Source organism: Prionailurus bengalensis, chromosome B4, assembly GCF_016509475.1.
Source record: "Prionailurus bengalensis isolate Pbe53 chromosome B4, Fcat_Pben_1.1_paternal_pri, whole genome shotgun sequence".
Lineage (NCBI taxonomy): Eukaryota > Metazoa > Chordata > Mammalia > Carnivora > Felidae > Prionailurus > Prionailurus bengalensis.
In genome coordinates, this window is record NC_057358.1 from 59,729,039 (window position 1) to 59,744,900 (window position 15,862).

The 15,862-nt window shown below is 36.7% G+C and overlaps 1 protein-coding gene across 2 annotated transcripts in view; it reads right to left on the reverse strand.

Moving 5' to 3' along the window:
• The window catches only part of ITPR2 (inositol 1,4,5-trisphosphate receptor type 2), a 508,158-nt gene that overhangs the window by 381,131 nt on the left and 111,165 nt on the right, over nucleotides 1–15,862 (reverse strand). For both annotated transcript variants that reach the window (XM_043561419.1, XM_043561418.1), the window contains exons 5-9: nucleotides 13,776–13,934; nucleotides 7,810–7,908; nucleotides 7,444–7,527; nucleotides 6,998–7,144; nucleotides 3,895–3,990 (exon numbers count right to left, since the gene is read on the reverse strand). In XM_043561419.1, the coding sequence (XP_043417354.1) occupies nucleotides 3,895–3,990; nucleotides 6,998–7,144; nucleotides 7,444–7,527; nucleotides 7,810–7,908; nucleotides 13,776–13,934 (585 nt within the window). The remainder of the gene's footprint in view (nucleotides 1–3,894; nucleotides 3,991–6,997; nucleotides 7,145–7,443; nucleotides 7,528–7,809; nucleotides 7,909–13,775; nucleotides 13,935–15,862) is intronic.

Here is a 15,862-nt window from a genome sequence, read left to right on the forward strand (position 1 = left end):
CTCACACGTATCCTGTGTGTGATACACATATGTATTATCCATATAAAACTAGTTTGTAGAATACCACACACCTCCTTGCCTGTGCAAAAGCTGTCCTCGCCGCCTGCACACTCTCCTTGCCCACCTGCCTTACTCATCCATCAGGCAGCTCCTCCTCTAGCCTCTTCACCATTCCTTGTACCTCCTCGGCACCTTAGTGCTTCCCTGTCAGCACGTCACTATTCCTATTGCTACAATACACTTATCACACTGTACTCAGAGCTCTCTGAGGGCGGAAATTGAGTTTTCTAGTGACATCACTGGTGTCTATCAAATGTTTGCAAATAGGTGTCCATCCCCAGCCTCTAAGGTAACTACTTGAATCGTTATTCCTATTACTAGTTACATCAAATCCAAACCTTTCAATCAAAATCTTCAAGCAAAGGGATCTGTCACTCAATAATTCCTTTTAGAACCCCTCTCCTTGAGCCAAGCCTCCCTTTTTACATTGTCTGCTGATGATGTGGAACATTCCACAACCCTGTCTGTGCCTCCTTGATTGTCCTTCTGCTTCTCTACCAACCTGTGTCTATTACTTTCTTGGAGAACCAGGGAAAAGTTTGCCCCAAACAAGAGCCTCCTTTGGCTTACCTCACAACTCCACCTGACTGACATGATCCTGCCTCTGACCATCCTGTGGCCATTTATTGTACACTGTGTTCCAAACTAGAAGGTCAATTCTTTGAGGGCAGAGATTTTCTCCTCTGCTTCCTTTCCTATCTGCAGCATCCTCTACCATGCTATGCATTTATCAGGCACTTAAAAAGTATATGTTAAAGACAGTATGACATCTTAAAGAGAATGTCTGTTGCTGCTATGAATTCCAAAAATAATTATTCCCAACTCCTGCATTTTCAACATCCTATTATGTGTATCTTATTGTTTAAGTAGTATCTAGATATTAAAGATGAAACTGAAACAGCAAAATAAATAAAAGCCATAGAGCCCTTTCTCTCCTATAAGTAAGGGTCTAATTAAACAAAATAAATAAGGCTAGGAGTTACAAATCCACATGCGAGGAGCTCCTTACCATAACTCAATGACATGAATAATGATTTGAAATTAAAGACCTGGGCATTTTTAAAAAGCAAAATGATAAAAAGGATAAGCATTGTTTTTTCTTCTTTTTTTAAATATGTATTTACTTATTTATTTATTTATTTTTGACAGTGAGAAAGAGTGCAAGTGATGGGGTGGGGAGGAGACAGAGGGAAAGAGAGAGAGAGAGAGAGAGAGAGAGAGAGAGAGAGAGAGAGAATCTGAGGCAGACTCCAGGCTCTGAGCTGTCAGCACGGAGCCCAACGTGGGGCTCGAACTCACAAACTGTGAGATCATGACCTGAGCCAAAGTTGGATGCTTAACCAACTGAGCCACCCAGCTGCCCCAACATTGTTTTTTAACTGTTGTCAGAGGCTATATCCATCTGCTGTGGAATTAAAACTGGAAATCAATGTTTTTATCAAGTCATAGTGACTATAATAAATGTGCTTTTGCCACACCTGAAGACACTTTCACACCGTATGACAAGCGTGCTGAGATGTGACTGTACCAGGACCTTTTCTGACCTGAGCTGACATATGAAATATAAAACCCCAACCTATGGATGCCAATATTCTAAAGCTAAGATTCTTCTTTTGAGTTAGAATACTACACAGAAGCACCCATTCTGTTAAAATCGGTAGACAATAAATTCCTGCTTTTCAATTTTCAGATATGTATTTAATGCTTAATTCTCCTTCTCTCACCTTCTCCTAAAAAAAAAAAAAAAGTGCTATCTCAAGTATTAAAGGTCAAAGCAGAGATCCTACAAGTACACCAGAATCTTTAATGGACAGTATAGTATCTGGCATTTAAAGTCATATCCTCTAGAGATAGAATGAAAAGAGGCTTTCAAATTATTTTCAAGGAATGAGCTGCTTTCTATTTTTCAATTTTTAATGGACTACTTTATGTATTGAGGTCTTAGATCTTCATTAAAGTTAATAAACAATTTAATTTTCAATAATCTAGTCATTTGAATTATCAATGATACAAGTTTTAACTGTAGAAATTAACTAAGAAAACTAATAATGTTTAATCATGTCAGCTTTCTAGAGAATGTCCATAGTTACAACAGCCATTGACTGAAAGCTGAATTATGGAGAAGAGTCACTAACACCAGATCCAAGAGAATTTTAATACGAATTTCTTATCTTTTAAAGGACATCCCATAGACTTTTCTAATTCTTATTTTAGACAAGATTCTCCACCTTACTGTTTAATTTTACATCAAAGCATTACTTTTCAACAAAGTTACTTCAAAACATTCAAGGTGTAAACAGCCCATAAACGGCAAAGCTATATTTCATTTATTTGAACAGATTCATCAATAATAATAAAAGTATTTATATTTATGCTATTTACTATAGTAAATAGTATAAATATATAGTAAATTTTATATAGTAAATTTTCTCATAATGAAATTAATCATGCCGGCACCACTTACCAGATGCCCACCATGAGGCACACATTATGCCAAGCCCTTTACCCTATTTAATTCTCTTAATACTTGTATTCTATGAATGTTGTGATTATCCCCATTTTACAGAGGAAGAAATTAGAGCTTAGAGAGATTAATTTGCCCAAATATGGCTCCAAATTCCTCTCAAATACAAATCCCCAAATCTTCCTATCCTCTAAGCTTACAGAAGCCTGAATAGCTTCTTTGTATTCATTCATTCATTCATTCATTCAAGAAATAGTCATCAAATGCTCTCTAAGTTCCAGGCATTGCCCTAGATGCTGGGGACACAGTGGTGATGTAGAAAATAAAAATAAAGTAAAAAAAATAAAAATAAAAAAATAAACCCCCCTGCCTTCAGAGAGCATACATTCTGACAGAGAATGCCAAAAAAATAAAATGTACCATAAGTCAGAGAGTGGTAAGTACTATGAAGAAAATTACCACAGATTAATAGGATGTAAAGGGTAATGGTGTCAGGTGCTGGTTTACACAGGGGTCAGCACATTTACGGAAACTTCCTGTTTCCCATACCTTTTTCTCATCACTTCTGCGTCCCCACTTCCTTATCTTCCCTCACATCCGAAACCACAAGTTAGATAAGTCATACTAAAAATTTCTAAGGCCAAATTCTGGTTTAGAATCCCAAAAGAAACTCTAAATTGAAAAACAGAAACAGACTTGAGGGGAGTAGAATGGATGGATATTTTCATACATCTAAAAAAAACTAGTATCTTCAAAATTATTTTTGCATTTTATAGCCAAACTTTAATTAAATCATTTCTAAAACATCTAAGCTGTTGCTTCTTCCCACTCTTCCTATCTACCTGATTGTCAACATGCTTGTAGTGGAGAAAGGAAGGACCTTATTTGTTGTTACCATTTTTATTAGCAGTTTTAGGACTGTTCAGTGTCTCAGGAAGAAATGCCTTTCCTCTCCAACAGTTTGAACAATAAAAGCCAGTAAAACCAGTTTCCGTGAAAACGGCCTGAAACGATCAAGGCTCTACTACACCAAAAATGAATTGATCATGTCTCCAATGCAGACATTCTGAAAGAATGAAGCTAAATACAAAAGTTTAGACTGAATCGATACTCTCTTGCCCTTAACCTTAAAGGAAACCAACCAGTGTTCTGTTGTTACTGTTGTTTTAATTTTTAAGACAAAGATTATTTAAAGGCTTCAACTAATATTTACATATTAAGAATAATTTATATGCCAGCCCAGATCATAATAGGCAATGGTCAAATTTTGTATGACTGTTCCTACAAATATAGCAATGTTTGGAGAGCCTAACTGCTTATGTCACTATCCAGAGTCAGAGATTTAATAGTACTCTATCTATTAGACTTACCTCTGCAGCTAAATAGTTCCCAGTTGCAAGGTGTTTAAATCTGAACAAGCTGTTCCATTGTCCAGCACCGCCACGGCAAGGGTCATGATGAACTACCTACAGACAAAAAGAGCAACAACAATAAAGGCTAAAAGATACTCACGTTGCTGGCAAGCAAATGCCAACATTTTACACAAAGTGCTCGCCTGTTAATACTAACTTGTCAAATCTAATATGTTTTCATAAGAGGACAATGTGGCAGAAAAACAAAATTCCCCCACAAATGAGCAAGAGACCTAACAGTTAATTTACTGTATGCATGCATGATGCTCATGCCTTAACTGTGCAAATACAGCCTTACTCCAAAAGACAGGTTTCCCAGGCCAAAACTGGAAATGCTGTGGGGTTTTTCCCCATTTGTTACTCAAATATTCTTTCAACAAATCCTATTAAAAGCTTACTATGCACCAAGTACTCTTCTAGACAATAGGACGCAGCAATGAGTAAGACTAGAGCTTTTAATACATAAGATTTGGCAAGTGCTAGGAGGAAATAAACAGAGCGCATGACAGAGGAGGTAGGGAAGGCTTCTTCTTGAGATGTAGTGATTAGCACAGGCCACTCAGAGATGACATGGTGGCTGAAACCCGCAGGGTAAGAATAAACAGTCACGTAGAGAGATTGGAAGATATCATTCCAGGTAGAGAGAACCACAAATGCCAAGACCTGGAGCTTTCTCAACTAACTTAATTCTTGGCCCTATCCGTGGATGCTTTTTTACTAATACCATGTCCTTTCATATCTGTCCTAGGAACTGGCTGAGCCAGGAACTGGCCCAGATGCTGAGCCACCAGGCTCCGTGAGTACAAAAGAAGGTGCTCTGAAGCAGCTGCTTACGCCAGGTGACCTGATGCACAGCAGCAAATCCTAGGCTTTACAGTCTGAAGATGACTGTGTTTGAGCCCCAGCTCTGCCAATTACTAGGGTATGATCACAGCAAGCAACTGAACATCTTCAAGCCAGTTTCATCATGTCCAAATGATTTTAATTCATAAGACTGTTTTGAAGATTAAGTACCAGGAGAACTTTTCATTATTCTCCCCCAACAGGTTACCTTCTTTTTGTTAATACTGACCATACTTAGACTCCTGCCCCCAGCCTCAAATTCTGTGTGCTGCTATACAGAACTTTCTAATATTTTTTGCTAGACTCCGGCATCTAGGAATCCCCTACTCTGATAGCTCAAGTAAGATAATAATTATGAAAATACTTCAAAGTGGATGAAGTCTTAAAAACACTCTCCCTGTGATCAAAAACCTACCCATCCTAAAAGGCTAAGTTCTCAAACTTCTTCCACAAATCCTTTACAAATCACACTGGCTATACTCTAACTCCTTTGACAAAGGCATTGATACCTTTGAGAATGCTCAAGTCTATCGGCTATCTCACATACATACACAGATTTTGCACACAATTGCTGGAGGTTAACAAATAACTTGAAGCTCACCACAGATCACAGACTAAGAATTCCTATCCTATACAGTAGTGCATCTAGCAATGCTCGTATAGCTCCCTAAAGGACAATTTGAAGATACAGAGTGTCATCATTTATCACAATGATTTTGCAAGGCTGCTCTTGGCATCATCAGGCATTGGCCAAGATACAAAAATCCTGCAAGTCACAGCCTTCTAAGTGATCCACTGTATCACAGGGGTAGGAAGCCTCATCAACAGGGTTCTGGAGTCATTCCACTGGAACAGAAAGCAGAGAAAAGTAGAATAGAGCTTCTCTCTTTCTCTCTCTCCCAAAATAAATAAACTTTAAAAAAAATTTTGAAATAATAAAAATAAAGATAGGAAATATGTTTGTTGTACAATTTCATCTCTATTCTAAACCATGGCAGAATTATCCAAACCAAGCCTACAGAATTATTTTGATGTTACCATTATAATTAAGGGTCAGCTCACTGGAATAAACATAATACTTCCTCATTTTCTGTTTCAATAGTCTATAATGTGTGCCGTTACCCCTCTTTCAGCAGGGTTACTTCCCTCTTTTTTTCATCATGTGAAAAATAAGTATGTTCTGTTATTACTTCTTCTAACACGAGATATAATTCAAGGGCCCACATTTGCCCCTGCTCGTTCATTTTCCTGTACTTGCATAGAATGTCTTCAGATCCTCATCTCCTACCACTTCTTTCAAGTCCAAATGCGTTTACTCAAGATACGTACAAATATTATACCTTCTAAAGCAATTATTTACATGTTGAAATACATATTATTTTATTACAAATCATTTTCCTTTTCTTCTTTGTTTTGAAATTTAGGCATTTTATCAATTTTTAATCATGAAAATCTATAAATAATATTACCTATGAATTCTATTTTAAGCTATTAAAGGAAGTGCCACAAAATATATGCTGTAAAAGGGGAGTGATGGGTTTAAAATGATTGCAAATCACTGCTATAGCCTTAAATGTCCATTACATCAGGATCGAACTTATCAAATGTTGGCTCGTTCATGAATAATTACATCTATCTTATCTCCTCCATGGTATAGAAAGATCCTTTAAAGAAAAATCCATACCTTACAATTCTTAATTACTCTGTCATACTGGCAATGACTTTTTAAAGGATGGATGAATTCTTAACTATGGGTCTCCTCGTTCCCATAAAAATGGCATCCCCTGAAGACATAAATGTTCTTCTCAGTTACTGTGCAGTTCTGATATCTATCTTCACTTAAAGTGAGTTGTCATATTCCAATCTTAACTCCAGTGCCATTTGAGGCACATTGCCTGCAGTCTGATCAATCTTCGCAACATTTCCCAATGGATTTTTAAAAAGCAACATCTGTATATTCTCGTATTAGATGTGAGAGAGAGAGAGAGGGAGAGAGAGAGAGAGATGCGCCAGAGAGAATAGGTAAAGAAAGTAGTAAGAATTCAAACTGATCATAGTAATGAGGAGGACAAGTTAGTTCACAAATATTACTCTTTTATCAACTTATCACAAATGATGCCTATAATAATAAAATAATCAGCCTAGTAAATCTGATTTACTAGTAAATTTATATATTTTTTATATAAATACTTACTAAAATCCAAAAATATTTACACACCTCTATTTCCCAGAGTGCTTTAGAACTAGTAGCAGAAGTGGCTGATTGACGCAAGGTTGTACGAAGGAAAATGTGTTGTTTTTTCTCATATTCATCACAAGTCAGAAACTTCTCTTGTTCTGCATGAAACAATCTAACAACATCACCCTAGGAAAACAGGAAAATAAAACTGTATTTCCAAGAAAATTCTGAACAAATAGACATATGAAGCAGATGTCTCTTTCTGGTTTTTATACTCTGTACCCTTCTGCTAGTTACTTGCCTTTTAATGATTATTTATATGTTCCAAAAAGAGGAAAACTCAATGAAACACTCAGTGTGAGTATTAAGGTCTATAACCATCTTCTGAAGTATGAATACTAGTGAATACACAGGTTTCGCATGTAGAATTTCAGTAAGACTACCTTCAGTTCTTCTGGCAAATGTTCCATGTAGCACATACTTACTCCTTTTAGTACATCCTCTCGATAGGAACTATATTTCATAAATAAAGTGATTTTCCAGCTCGTGTTGCAATTAACAGCATTCACCTATTAATGAAGAAATGTTAAGTTATAAAACTATGCATTCCGTTTTATACCAGAAATTATTCCTCCAAACGGTAAAAAGAGAGAAAAAAGATAACTTTGGACAATGAGGTATGTACCTCAATACAAATACCATCCAAAACTAGCAATCATTATCTACGTGGATCTTAAGAATATTAATTACTATACCTGGGGTTATGCTCATGAAAACAATAAATGAAGCTACATGACTTTTTTTTCTCTCACAATGAATATAAAATTCATTTTCTTTCCACCTGAACTTACCTCTTTACACCCTGGATTATCCAGAAGCTCTATGTTGCTGGCATGCAGTGGTTGTCCTGCATTCACGGGCATCAAAACAACTTTGTCGCCTACGACAATCTAGGAATCAGAAATAAGTTGCAACCATGACACTGAGTGGATCTGTGGTGCTCCGTTTGAAGCTCAAAACAACTGCACAGAAGTCCTCATTATTGACCTAACACACAAATCTTAGTTCAATTCTTTTTCTCCTTGAGGTAAAATGTCTTCTGATTAATGATCATGTAATCATGTTCATAATGCCTATCAGCCTGGATTCATAAAGCCAGTGTAGATCCTTTTCTTATTAGTCTCCCATTTCAGTAAGAACTTTTTTTAATGTCGATAAATAGGACAATTCGCCTCAACACGAGGTTCTTGCCATGTGCACACCAAAGAGAGTGAATACATCCACCACAAACAATCTGCCTAAATATTTGAACCACTTCAAGTGCGAGGAGAAAATGTCATACATGTGTATTATCTAGGGAATTAAAAACAAGTGTGTGAAATTTGATCCTTCCCATAATCTCAGAAATCTATTAAACATTCTAATGCCATCTGGATTCAGGAAATGCACAATTAGGTATGACCTGGTAGAAATATGTTTATTGTTTGGTCCTTAAGCACCTGGTTGACTTTTATCTTAAACATCCCAAACTAATATTGTTCTTTAAACTTGGTATTCATTTTTAAGTCAAAAAAAAAAAAAAAAGCTAAAAAACTGACTCTACTGACTGGCTGGCTCAGTCGGTAGAGCACGCAACCCTTGATCTCAGGTCATAAGTTTGAGTCCCATGTTGGGAGTAGAGATCACTTAAAAAACTAATTAAAATATACATAATATTTTTTAATTGGTTTTGGTAGAAATGCTCTAGAGAAGTAAGTCTAAGTTGATTTTTCATCTATGTTATCATTAACGATGACCAATTTACCCTCAAGAATTTCTATTCATAGGAGCGCCTGAGTGGCTCAGTCAGTTAAGCGTCCGACTTCGGCTCAGATCATGATCTCATGGTTAGAGGGTTCCAGCCCCGCATTGGGCTCTGTGCTGACAGCTCAGAGCCTGAAGCCTGCTTTGCATTCTGTGTCCCCCCCACCGCCCCTCCCCTGATTGTGCTCTGTCTCTCTCTGTCTCTCAAAAATAAATAAATGTAAAAAAAATTTTTTTAAAGAATTTATATTCATAATTCAAATTGTGGGAAATAAAGTTATGTTTTCTTAATGATAATGAACAGTTTAATTTTGGAATTATTAAAGTCTCTCTTGTGACAATCCATTAGAAGACTTATTATTGTAGGACCTATACTCTTAATTCTCATATGAAATTTCTTACCATCTCAGAAATGAAAAACAATACCTCTCTTTGCATATTTTGTACCAACTGAATATGAGAATACATTAATTTGAGAGAAGACTGAAAAGCAAATCAGGACTCAGAAAATAAGAATAAACAAAACTTCTTCCTGTATCTTAACCTAGACCAAGACTTTCAGGAACATAATTTCATATTTCCAATATAAATTAAGATTTTGTGGGTTATATACAGGAGTCTACATTTACACATAGTACTGCTGTCACAAACTATATCTGGAGATTCAAATAGAGGAGCTTCAAGTTCACTATTCGAGTGAAGGGTAGTTGTTCTTAGTTTGCAGAAGTAGCTTCTAGAATTGGTCTCTGTTCATCACCTGCCTTTCAAGTCATCATCAGTCAGGTGCTGGTGCCTAACTCACAAAAGCCACTGTAGAAGCTCTCTATGCACAGATAAGGGAACACCACCAAGAAAAGGTGTTAAGTGAGAGGGTGAGGAAACAGAGTGGGCTCTATTTGTGTTAAAAGGAGAGGGAAGGAGTAAAAGTACATGCATAAGAAATCTTTCCAGAGGTTAACTGTGGTGCAGGGGGCAAAAACTGGGGAGATGGAAAAAAGAGTAAGAGATTTTAAGTGAAACATCTTTATATTGCTTTCTATCTGTGAACCAAAATTGGTAAGTAGTTTTAAAAATTAAATAAACAAAAACATACAAAAGCCAACATGACATAAACATATTTCCAGCATCCCCTTCTACAACTCACACACACACACACACACACACACACACACACACACTTCTTACTGCACATGACATCAAAGTGGCTCTAACTCTCAAGAGCCGGACAGAAGTCCGCATCATCATCCATACTACGAATACTAGGATTTAATACACATCTTGCCAGTGCTGTGTCTGATCTTCCAATTTCTTAAGGAACAACTGGATTTGGTTTACAATGTCATTCTCATCTGCATCATATAAATATTAGTCAATAAGCTACTAAATATAATGATATATATCAGCTGTGTCTTTTCAATTAAAAGAATATTTTTGTTTGCACCTATATCCACTGACCTAAGTCTTACTATTTTAGTGTACTTTTCTGTAAGCTTTGGGTCAATCCATATGTTCTATTTATTTTAAAACACCACCCATAAAGTCTTATACTGTATATTTTTTTTTAATTTTTTTTAACTTTTATTTATTTTTGAGACAGAGAGAGACAGAGCATGAACTGGGGAGGAGCAAAGAGAGAGGGAGACACAGAGCTGTCAGCACAGAGCCCGCTGCGGGGCTCCAACTCAAGGACCGTGAGATCATGACCTGAGCCGAAGTCAGACGCCCAACCAACCAAGCCACCCAGGCGCCCCTTATACTGTATATTTTTTAGAGACCAGCCATATAGCCAAAATGTTCCAAGCACCAAGGTTTCATAAGAATGGTATTCACAAAGAGAATCTAACATCAATTCACTGATTTCCAAGTCCTCTGTCTTTGAGTAACCAAGCTGAAACAAAACAAAAACAAAACAAAACAAAAAAACAACTTGAAAATGAAATGGACAAGATACTAATCAAAAGAAATAAAAAGAACAGTAAGGGGTGCCAAAAAGAATACAAACATGTGAGAAATAATCCCTGTTCTTGGGGAACTTACACCTAATTGAATAAAGTGGTAAATATGGAACTTGGGGCTGATCCACCAATGTGGTCAGATGCCTTCCCAGATGCTATGTATTTAATACAGAACTTGAGGTTGCAATCATTTTCTGCCGTGACACACTCACCCTAGTACAAAATCATCTTTTAAAAATTCCAATTTCAAAAGCACTTCTGTTGGTTCTAAGCAACAGTCATGTAAGATTCAAGTTGAGATTTTACTGCAAATAAAGAGCAATACAGTGCCACTGACAGCTACCCTTCTTTTGAAGTGGCACCTGGCCTGGTGAAAAGAACACTGCAATAAAAACCAAAACACCAGGGATCTAGTCCTACCTTTGCTAGAATTCCAAGAGACCTAGTTTTGCAAAATAGCAAAATCTACTTGCTATTTGAAGAGGCTCTTACCCTAAGAGTTGAATTTTTCTCTTGACTGGAGGAAGATCTGGGCTTTTCTCCTTTTTAAAATCTACCATCAAGGTTAAGAAGTAATAACTTCTTAGATCAAAGTTGAAAATTAAAAAAACAAACACTGAATCTTGGGAAAATAAATGAAAATGAAATATTTACATACTCTGCTATCCCCAATGACTTTCTAACTATTCAACAGCAAGGAAGAGCTTCTATACAGCTGAAAGTTGAGGGGTCCTTGAATCTCTTTTCCCCCAAAACCCATCCAACTGACAATTCTGTAAGATATGGCATAAGTGTTCTTAAATGATAGAAACCGCTCATTTTTGAGGATATGAGCATTTTTCTCCCCAGACTATCATCAGCCTCATTTTTTCTTTTTTTAATGTTTGTTTAATTTTTAGAGAGAGAGACAGAGAGAGAGTACAGCAGTGAACCCAACGTGGGGCTCAAACTTACAAACTGTGAGATCATGACCTGAGCTGAAATCAAAAGCTCAAACAACTGAGCCACCCAGGCGCCCCTCATCAACCTCGTTCTTAAGTTTCATTTCAGTCACCGAACATCTTATTGGATACTTACAACCTAAATCACAACTTACTACTTGCTAAATGGTAGAGTATAATTTTAAAAGTCCTTTGAACCTTTCAATTTCTTCTTAGCTTAATACGCTTTTAAGAAAAATCAGTAATAATTAAATCACTTACTACGACATGATAGTATTTCCTACATTTTAGAATTTTAGAACGATACTTATTGCTAGGGAATGCCACCTATTCCTGGGGAAGAAAATGAGCATTGCTATACATTTAAGCGGCAAACAGAGGACTATGGGTGTGCTTATGTTTTCACAGCAACCTTAATCACACACAATAGCTACATAGTGGTGAGCAAAAACAATGAGCTGTTACAGCAAAAAGCAATGTGAAAGGTTGTTTTAGCCATGCTTTATGGAGCACATCTATATAAGGAGGATTTCTATATTGCACTTAACAATTACATTGTCCATTTTACCAAAATGGAGTGTTTGGGTGGTAGGTTCCCCCCACCCCAGGACAACTAATTATTTGAAATAGTTCATTACATTCAACTCTCAGTTGATCCTATAAAGGCATCTGGGAGCAAGGAGAGGAATAGACAGAATGAATAAGTAAACAAAATGAATTAATAAAATCCACAGTGAATCTAAAGGCCCTAATTTATCCAATCATTTCCTCATATTCCCTCAGAACTTGAGCTCAGGTTTTGCTTTTTTCACAGTTTGATTTTCACCGACCATCTACAGCCAGGGACTCTACTCAGTGGGAGACCAGAGAGGGAAGCAAGCATTACAAGAAAGGGCACCAAAAGACATAGGTTGTTCATAAACTACATAGTCAGTCCCTAAATAATTGAGAGTTGATTGTAATTAACTACCTACTGAACTTAAGATATATATCATGCTCACAGCACACATCACTTGATGCCAAAAAATAAACATGTAGGACTTATTTTTTTAAGGACTCCAACACAAGACTTAAAGTGCACTACATTCCTGCATGCCATGTGTCTCCCAAACCTTACCTAAAGAGGGTATCATCAGATAATTTATTAACCAAATTAAACCATGAAGTTTGCATCCTGTGGAATTGAATGTATATTTCAAAATTCACCAGAAAAAAAAGATTCACTATAAAAGAGGACATTTCTAGGATAAGAAATATCCAAAACATATTTAAAATGTAATCAAAGCACTGAGAAAACTATCAGAATAATTATATTTTTATATTGCTTGGATTTTATGTTAATTTTTTTTTAAATCACAACTATTTTCTTGATCACCTGACCCAATATTTGCAAAGTATTCTATTCATAAAAAGTTATTCAGCATTTATGGAGCATTCCCCATGTGCTAGGGACTGTCACTTGCTACTTCATTTATTACAAATGAAAATAAATAACAATGTATTGACCCATTTCACATAATTTTTATTTTCCCTACTCTATAAATTTTCTAGCAGAAAATACTTTAGCAGCTGCTAAAATCTACATGATATGACATACATGTATTCCAAAATGTATTTTCAATACTGTCATCAACAAGCGCCCACCTATAGCTCCTCATACATTATGCATCTTTAAGATGTATAGACTGTAAACAGCTGACCATAGAGCCAATAAATGAAATACTGGCATAATGCATTGTTACTCTATTAATTCAAAGGGATAAACAACATTTCCTAAGCATAGCTTTCTCCTTACAACCATGCTCCCTCCTGATTAAGAAAGGAAGCAAACTCTACCCTTTGAAAGGTTCGGCCAATGTTAACATTACTTAAATTCTTTCACATGAATTCCAACTGGAAGATGATTTTTAATTAATTTGAATTTTGTCTTTTCATGATTCCCAAGCATAATTTGCACTGTAAATAAATACTTTTAATCTATTAAACGTACGACCATAAAAATAACGTGTCGATTGAAAACTATGTATCATTTCTTTGTGCTACCTGGATTCTTTCACTTATTAAGAATTATTGTCTTTATGAACATACTGTTTCTCTCTTAATTTTATTTTTACATACATTGTCACCCTCGCTTCTCAGCTTCCAGAAGGGATGAATATAAAACCAAGACCCTTCATTTCCGGCAGCATCCAAGGACACACGCATGGCGTTCTTCTCCAATAAAGCAGGTAATCTCTTGTTGACAGTCAGATACTTGTTGCTTTTTATATGTAGCAGCTGTAGGGAAAAAGACATTATCACCTTTATTCTTTGATATCCTCTGTTAATTACATGTGTATGTTTGTACCTATATCTTGAGCCCACATAACACCACTTGGGGTGCCAGTCAAACAAAAGAGGTCTTTTTAAACTTCACACTCACCATCGAATTTCCAAGCTGACTTTCTTCGGGTTCCTCTTCACCTCCACCCCCCGTCCCCTATGAACTGGGCACATGGAGAAATCAAACCAGAGGATACCTCTGAACCATTTTTATCTACTGATAAATAATAGGATAAAACCAAGCGTCCCAAAGGAGACCAGGAAATTCCAAACATTTTTTCAATTCTTGCACAGACACAACAGAATACACGAAAAAAAATAACCAAGAAACTAAAATAATGCACCAAACCACTTAGTGTTATTAACCATCCCTGCCAAGGACAGCCCTACTTCTTCCTGTGTGAACAGGCAGGCTTTGCATCCTCAATAATCCCTGGTCACTGATCCTACTCCCTTCTCAGATGAGCATGGATGTGCCATTTCTCAGACTTTTTGGGTGCCATTTGCAAAACCTCTCCAAGACCGTATTCTACGGAGTAGGAAAGCTAAAACAAACAACCTTCCTGTCTATTATTACAATCATTCCAAAACAGAATGGTCATTTTAATATCCACAATATAAGAAAGAAATTATCTCATGAACTGATGAAACCCTCATGGTCCAGCCCCACTCCTTTGGAATCCACCTTTTTAGAGCACATAGCTTGGCCCCTAGCTGGTAATGCTAACATTTGCACTTCAGGTTCTTGACAAGAAACAACTTGCTGGCACTTAATTCTGATCAAAACTTGGTTAAGAAAAACTCTATTTAGGGAGGCTTTCTCAAGGGACATGCAACCCACCCATGCCACAGGTATTGTATCATCGTTCATTAGATAAAGTCCTACATTAGGGGAGCTGCAGATTCAGGCACTCTCATCTTGTCCCAGCAGAGGGCCGCTTGGACAGTCCTGAACACTGGTATTTTGCCATTGGCCAAATACAAAACATCAGGCGATATTATTTTTTAAAACAGCTCTATGAAACACCTCATTGTAGTGTTTTCTGTAATAAGTTGTTAAGGCTAGTGCTTACTATATGAAGCAGTGTCCTCTTTATGAGGGCTCATTGGAGGAATACTTCTCTGGTCTTCTTCCTGGGAACATGTGTGCTTCTAGAACCTGGACTTAGTTCTATGGTAAGGACTTCCTATGTGAGGGCTATAATATATTATGCTTTCCATACAGCAAGGTCAGCAACAAAAAGGCTTCTAGCCAGCCTTCAAAACATGGTATTTATAAACATGCCTCCCCCTGACGTCACCTTATTCATATAAGCGCTATCTTCTCTTTGACCCAGTCGCCTTATTTATTTCATTTTAGTGTATGTGGTATGTATTTTAAAAAATGCATTCTTTTTGGAATAAGGTGGGGCATATTAAGAAATAGCAAGTAAAGAGCTGAAAGATCTAAGTGAAGCACAGGAGAGGAATGCAGCTGAGATAAATCAGTGGTGCAACTCATTGAAATAAATCTTTTAATAACAACTCAAAGATAATTCCCATCTGAAAGTACAACATGAACACTCCTCTCTCTACCAAATGCAAAGATAAAGCTTCATATGTTACATGTTAGTCCCACTAATTCTAAAGGAGGGTTTTACTATAGACCTTTAGAAAGTATGTTTCCCTGTCTTCCTCCTTTTGGTGGGATACCCTGTACCTACACCTAGATAAGTACACTTCCTATGTGTATGCTCACCAGACTTATTTGCGAACATACAGAATACTATACTGAACATCAACTGAAAATATCACACAATATCCATAATTCCCATCAAAGAACAAATTGTTGTATCCCCAAATTTTAATGCAGCTTGGCATTCCTAACAGACACAAATTACCCA